Source organism: Penaeus japonicus, unplaced genomic scaffold (assembly GCF_977035675.1).
Source record: "Penaeus japonicus unplaced genomic scaffold, GWHDUDI00000001_assembly GWHDUDI00000037, whole genome shotgun sequence".
Classification (NCBI taxonomy): Eukaryota; Metazoa; Arthropoda; class Malacostraca; order Decapoda; family Penaeidae; genus Penaeus; species Penaeus japonicus.
In genome coordinates, this window is record NW_028234439.1 from 19,115,580 (window position 1) to 19,123,079 (window position 7,500).

The following is a 7,500-nucleotide window of genomic DNA, read 5'->3' on the forward strand; positions in this document are numbered from 1 at the left end:
GGCACAAAGCTTGAGAAAGATATTGATTTATACAACTGTTATATGAATTTGTTTCTTTTTTTTTTTAATGCAAGTATGCACTGAAACATAGGATGTTTTGATTATCATGACAGATATCACACAAGATTGTTGTTCCGCAGGCATTAATGGTTTTATCACTTGTCCGGGAGCATCACAGCACAGGCTGGCTTGGGGACATTGTATCTGCTCAGGACATTGTCCATCTAGCAAACAATATCTTCCTACAAGACCAGGTATGTTATTAGAATCTTTTAGCATAGAAATCTGTCGACAAAGGAGCAGGTTCTGTAATTGATTATTTATACATGTTTTTGAAAGTGCATCTTCAGATTACAATGTTGTAAACCCACAGAAACAAGAAGGGGGTGATGCAACGACCTGCTGCGCAAGGGATAAGAAAGAACCAGGCGTTGCGGGAGGCTTGAGCTGTGGAGGAGCTGCCTACATCTGCATCCACTTCTACGACAGTGCTCCGTCTGGCAAGTTCGGCACAATGTCTTACATGATTCGAGCAGTCTGTTGCAATCTGAACTGCTTCCCCCAAGATGGTGAGATGGACTGCACAGTTAGTTGAGTCAGTTCATTCCACTGCAGTAAGAGCAGCAAAGAGAATAAAAGTAATTACACGATTGCTATAGTCAGATATATAGTGGATGAAATTCTATTTGATAGTTAGTCCCGATGATTTTGTAATGCTCTCTTTTTGATCAGTTGTGCAAGTTTTCACACCAGAATCAGGAACTTAAAGACAATTAATTTCTTAGTACAAAAGCTGGTGCATAAGATTATTTTTTTTCTTTTTTTTTTCTTTTTTTCTTTAAATGTTTAAACAAGAGTACATAGCAGTGCCAACTACTGCTCTGACATAGCCTTGCACATCTAATAAATGACAATTCCACCCAAGTTGTGGATGGAAATCCTTAGAAGTTGTTTTAAAGATGTGAGAATCCATTGTTATTTCTCCCTTCTTGATATTAACACTTTCTGTTGATATCTGTTCACTTCCACGAATTGTAAATTGATATACTTGATTTCTTTGAGAGTGCCATAAAATATAAAAATGAGAAGTATGCTATAACGGTGCAAACCATTTGGTCGCAAAGTTGGTGTGTTAAATGAACCCTTTTGTTGCTTTATCTGAGACATTTGAGATGTCCAGTTTATCTTATATAAAGTCATATATTTGTTTGTCCCATTTCTTTAGCGACCTTGAAGACAAACTCATCTACAAAAGTTACGACACGCTCACCTACTCACCCGTTTTTATTTAGTACGAGTGCATAGCCTCATGGGTCATTACTTTTACACAGGACATATCATCATCTCATTGACACTCCTGATTTGTTAATCTCATTCTTCTGATTCTGATTTATCGATTCTATAGTTTATCCTTTTTTTTTTCTTTTTTTTCTGTTGATTTTTTTTGTCTTCTGTTGATTTAAGTGCCATTCTAAGCAAAGTTTGAGTGCACTCTTGTTGTATATACCCAGTATGGCAAGTTTGAAGACTTACCAAATGTGTTCCAAATATACAAATAAGGTGCAAATATGAATTGGTAATATTGAAGTTACATATTTATACATAATATATATATATATATCTATATGTGTGTCTTTAGCCACATGAACTTCATTTGGAAAATATTGTATTATATGAGGCATGTCTGAATAAACTTCCATGACAACGCATGAAGTTTTTAGCAATGACACCAGTGGTCCAAGGCTCAAATAATATCTTCAGCATGTTCTCATACTTATGTGTGCTGAAATAATACGTGAATTGCTGATGTTGGAATACTTTGTAAACCTGCTTCATGCATACTTATTTAAGGCATTTAAAAACTTCAAGTTGTTAATGAATGGCTGTTAACATTCAATTCAATTGTTAACCCATTGGTCGCGGTATTAAAAAAAGGTCTGTGCAGTAGGATAGCTGAATTACATGTCTGGCATGGTGCCATCCGCGTCTATCACCGACTCTGCCTTTGCACCAAATCATGTCATCCGCTGCTAATGGGTTAATGACATATATGATTACTTCATGTAAATTTTATTAATTTAATTATTGCCTAACATCACTGTTAAATGTGTAATACTGGTGCACACTTGCCTATTTATACAAATGAAGAAGTATTTCTTTTAATATACTTATTATGGCTAAGATGCTTAAATAATCAATTGAATACTTTTGACCAAAACTGGTATATTATTTACTTTTTTTTTTTTTGTGTGTGTTTATTCTTGTTTTTAGGAAGAAAAAAAAAATGATGAAAATAACCCATTCCTTATAGTATCCCAATTAACCCTATGACGACGGTGTGTCACACCCGTGTGACACAGCCAAACTCCCGATGCCGGGGCGTCAAGCCAGTGTGACGATTTCAATGCAATATTGCAATCGCCCGGCATAGGGGTCTTCGCGTAGCGAGTGCCCCGTCGGGAATACCCTATGACGACGGTGTGTCACACCCGTGTGACACAGCCAAACTCCCGATGCCGGGGCGTCAAGCCAGTGTGACGATTTCAATGCAATATTGCAATCGCCCGGCATAGGGGTCTTCGCGTAGCGAGTGCCCCGTCGGGAAAGGGTTAAATAGCAGAACGAATCAAAATTATTTTATGCACAAGTCTATACATAAATGGTTGTTTACAGAAAGAAATATCCTAGTTGTACCCAATTAGCTGAAAGTGTTCAGTTTAGATTCTCAAACTGCAGTATTTAATTGCCATATATGAAGTTTTATTAAGATTTAGGTACTATATATTTTATCATTGCTAATTCCGACCCATTTTACCTTGTGGTACATTTATAGTCCTCTTTTCTCTTTCTGCCTTGAAATACTGTTGTCGTTAAGTGAGTTGGGAAACTCATCGATTTAGATCTGTAGTTTTGTATTTTGTTCAATTTTGTTTTGATCTTATTAGTTTGCTTTGAGTACTCTATTTGTTTAGTAATTTTTATGTGAGTATTATTGAAGATGTTATGTATGATATTGGAAGTTATATAATACATATATGCCTGTGATTTCTAGTTATGTAAAACTGTTGAAAATCTATATACATAGATACTTAAACAAATATAAGAGTCAGCGAAAGGTCGTCTTCGGCAGTTATTACGGATCTCTTGTCCTCGATTGCGAAATAAAAATAGAATTGCAGTGTATTATTAAATCCAAAGTGTGAAATTGGAACTGCCATTAAGCAAAGACCTTTAGATGTGGTCTAATTGCAAAAGTAGAGTTAATTTATTTTTAGAGAGTCATGGTTTGGGCGCTTCCTACTTTTCTCGAGAATTTAGTAGACTCTGCAGTCACTAGTTATAGGCCTTCTCCTTATAATGTTGAGTCTACTAGGCATATAAATCAATATGCCTTTTTTATGAAAAGCAGTTCACTTCATTATTCTCAATAGTGCACACTTAGATGCTATTGTAGAGAGAAAATGAAATGTGGAAAAAGACGGAGAATAGCAGCAGGTTGGGCCCCAAGAAGAATTAGGAAGAGAATGGTTCACACATTCATAAATTGAGATAGTTCTGAACTTTTCATAATGTGTGAAGGTCTAAGGAATAAGTCATCAGATTAGAATTTGAGATCAAAGTTTCATATATGATATCAAGTATCATTTGTATTTTTATCATTATTCTATACATTTTTCAAACGATTAATCATTGTCCATTTGTGAGGTAATAGAATGTTGAGATGTTCCTTATCAGGCACAGACAATTAGCTGCTTTCCTTGCTGTGCATTGTCAGTAGGGCATTTGATTATCCCTAGATGATAAGGCTTTCAAGAATAAAAAAAATTCTGTAGAAATTGTGTTTTCTTGTACCTTCAATGAGAAATAAAGTTAGACCCCTTGGTATAATGTGCCTTGTGAAAGGATGACTATGTGTTATCTATTTTAAAGATGCACTTACCTCTATTAACCCTCAGATAAGACGTATAATGAATGTGTGACCACAGCTAAAACTCTGGTTCACATGTCTGCCACGGTGCCATCCGCAATCTTGCAATCCCCTCTGCCTTTGCAGCAAATCATGCCATCCACTGCCAGTGGGTTAAAAAAGTACATGGAACAACAAAAGAAATTACTTTAGTTCTGTGAGAAATGTCTAGTGTTTATATTCACAGTAGAATTATACTACTTCAGAAATTTAATGCAATATTGAGACAAAACACCTTAAAACGGGTTGATCAGTGACAGAAATACCCACTATACACAAAGTAGGTTTGCTGAAAGATTAGCATTGTTTGAAAATCCTTCTGCATTTATTCCTTAAGTGTGAAGTAGAGGAAAGAAAGGTACATGAAAAGGTAAAGGTGAAGCAGCATGGGACAGGAAAGGCAGGTGAGGACAGAAACTTCAGACCTAAAGATGAAACCCAAGATTATGTAAAAGCTTTCTCGTCTTCCAATAAACCTATTTAGTGTATAGTGCATCTTTCTACCTTGGTTTCACAAATACACCCCTTCCATATGTCAGTAGATTCATTCATGGAAATGTTTATGCAGCTTCTTTTCCCCTCAGGTATTTGTAATTGGTAATTACACAATATAATAATAGGCAACAATAGTTTTTTTTATTTCTTTCAGTGTAATAATGTACATAATTGCACCTCATAAAGAACAATTTTTACAACATACAATTATCTAATTCTTAACTGGTTCAACATATGTACAAGTGAGTATATAAGAAAAAAAAAAAAAAAAAAAAAATTACAAAGACCTTTTGCCTCAACAAAACTATGATTACAAAGCTATTTAGTTAATAATATCTCTTTGCTTTGTCTTCTGTTTCACAGAAGTCTGTGAGGTATTGAAGAGGATGAATAGGAGAGCAGCAGAGAACCTGGCTTCAAGGTCGTACTGGTCAAGATCGTGAGCCCATTCCACCGAGCCCCAGCGTGATGTCTGACGGGGGAAAGAAATACGTCTGCTGCATTAAGAAAAATAGTGTGGAAGTATGCAATTGCTGGTCTATAGCCTAAAACAACCTGAAGATTATGAAAACTTATGAGACATTATAGGTTTAAATTCTTTTTTTAACTAGTTATCTAGTGTTTACTTAACCCATTCGCGCCGGTTGACGTGCTGACACGTTTTGTGTTTTTTGCGTCAGACGCCAGGGACGAGATATAAGGGCAAGGCCGACGCTTGGGGTGAGCGAGGGGGCAGCCAAGGCTCGCGGCTTGTGCGTCCGAGAATCACAAGGCGTTAGGCTTATGCGTTCGAAAACCCCGGTATTGCGACTGTGCAAAGCCAGAACCGCCCCGGCATGAATGGGTTAACTCGCATCATCAACATGCATAAGAAATAACTGGCTACAAGCATAATAATCCTCAGCCCCTTTATCATTTCACAATAAGTCCAGACATTACAAAGACATCATATAACATGCTGTAATAATGAAATATAATCCTCACAGTATAAGTGTATCACTGTATAAGTTAGCTATAACATGATCATAACATCTTTACTTTCATGTGGAGGTAAACTTATAAAAAATACCTAATTCATATATAAACTCATGAAGCAAAGTGTCTTCATCAATAAAAAAAAAATTGATGATAAGAAATTGCCTTTAAGAGGGCAAGTCTATTATAAACATCAAAACTAGATAGAACCACCACTTTTTGTGATTATGGTTAAGCATACATACACTAAATGGAAAAAACAGTACTTCAAAAATATTACTCATGCCCTTTTTAATTTACCTACTAGCATTTTTATTATTATTATTGTTATCATTATTTTATTCAATCGACTTCCCTCTGATAAATGGATTTATACAAACCACCATGAAATAAGCAACCACACTTAGAGAAGCAGAGACATCTCGGCTCCACTCACCTGGTACTGTAGCTCCAACCTAGAGAGTGCAACGGCCTTTTCGGCAGACAACTTTCGCTCTGCTGCTGCCACGGTTAAGATCACAGATTTTAGGGCCTCTACGCCATAGAGGAATCCTGTTGATGTAAGGAACTGTGTTATGATATATATTGGACACTCTTTTTTAAGTAAAAGTAAATGCAAAAAAATTCATGAATAGAAATGGTACTTACACTTCTTTTGTATGTTAGATAATAATCTTAAAAATCATATTTATATAATGATGGATAAAATAACTAAACCATCATCAAGAGGAAAGAAATGGCAGTACCACAAACAGGAACATCACACTAATTTTTAATTTAAACTGATACCATATGTACAAAAACAAATAATAATAATAAGTAAATAAATAAATTCAAACACTCACCAGTGATAGCCCATATGTCATAAGACAGGAGATACCGACGTATATTTTCCCTGGCTTGCAGAGGGATGTCGGCACCACATATCCCCACTGCCGGCTGGAGGTCAATCTCAAACTTCTTATTAAACCATTCTAAAACAGGATCCCATTCCTTTCTCTGCAGCTCTGTAAGATCATCTGAGGTCTGTAATGCATTGACAAGATGAAATTAAGCATTAGTCACTGGCTGGGCCATTCAGCTTCATAATGTTCCTGAGAAATGTCAATTTTCCAATTTAAAAAAAGACATATTTTTAAAAAATTCAACAAGTCTTCATTGTACATTATTTATATCTAATATTCAGCTTTATTTGTATAGAAAGTCTGAAAATTAATGTACATAATATCATCTATAAAAAAACACTTTATTCATATTCTTGTACATATGTATACAATTTTTTAATGTCCTGTATCTTCCAGATTTCAAATACACACATTGCCACCCAACTCATCAACAGGGGAGGTTCTTTATGGACAAAAATATCTCGTTCAACTTTATTCACCTCACAAAGCTAAAGTATTAAGTACATAAAGTAAATTGACTCAACTGACTCCTTCTTTCTGCAATGGCACAATTTTGCAGAGAACATTGAAACAAACAGATTAATTTGTGTCCAAATTCATCTGCATATTCCTAGATTTCTTATAATTACGTTATCATGTCTGACTTTGATACATATTATTTTAAGTCAAATCAGCTTAAAAATGAAGCTCCTTTTCAAAAGTACACCTCACAGTCAAGTAAATAAACAACAAATATCCGTTAAAAAATATCACCAACAACAACATGATAGACGATACTCCAGAGTTACTTTACGAGAAAAAAAAAAGTAATGAAAATAATATACTCACCTCACCCGGGAACAAAATTGTGTCCGTCTCGAGGAATTCCAAGATCTTGTCAGCAAAGTCCCATTTAGTTCCTCTGGCTGGGTTATCCAGCACGGTGTTAGAAAGAGATGTCTGCGAAAGATGACTGCTCTATCACTGCCTTCATTCATTCATTGAATATATAAATATTATACACTAGCAACTTTGGGTATAACATAAGCATCTCGGAGACGAATTGAAACATTTCTTCATATTTCCTGTCTTTATATATTCATGTACCGAGGTTTTCGAATCGCTCACCCCGAGCGCCTGCCTTGGCAAATATATATATGCGCGTATGACGTGAAAACC

At 35.6% G+C, this 7,500-nt stretch overlaps 2 protein-coding genes across 2 annotated transcripts in view; one reads left to right on the forward strand and one right to left on the reverse strand.

Moving 5' to 3' along the window:
• LOC122253591 (putative phosphorylase b kinase regulatory subunit alpha) overlaps nt 1-1,709 on the forward strand; it is a 95,215-nt gene extending 93,506 nt beyond the window's left edge. The window contains exons 30-31 of the mRNA XM_086532495.1: nt 141-254; nt 374-1,709. Of these exons, the coding sequence (XP_086388621.1) occupies nt 141-254; nt 374-595 (336 nt within the window). The 3' untranslated portion in view covers nt 596-1,709. The remainder of the gene's footprint in view (nt 1-140; nt 255-373) is intronic.
• Nucleotides 1,710-4,590: 2,881 nt separating this feature from the next.
• Nucleotides 4,591-7,500, reverse strand: part of l(2)k14505 (ATP synthase mitochondrial F1 complex assembly factor 2 homolog l(2)k14505) — a 5,052-nt gene continuing 2,142 nt past the window's right edge. The window contains exons 5-8 of the mRNA XM_043016812.2: nt 7,171-7,281; nt 6,283-6,463; nt 5,874-5,989; nt 4,591-4,934 (exon numbers count right to left, since the gene is read on the reverse strand). Of these exons, the coding sequence (XP_042872746.2) occupies nt 4,785-4,934; nt 5,874-5,989; nt 6,283-6,463; nt 7,171-7,281 (558 nt within the window). The 3' untranslated portion in view covers nt 4,591-4,784. The remainder of the gene's footprint in view (nt 4,935-5,873; nt 5,990-6,282; nt 6,464-7,170; nt 7,282-7,500) is intronic.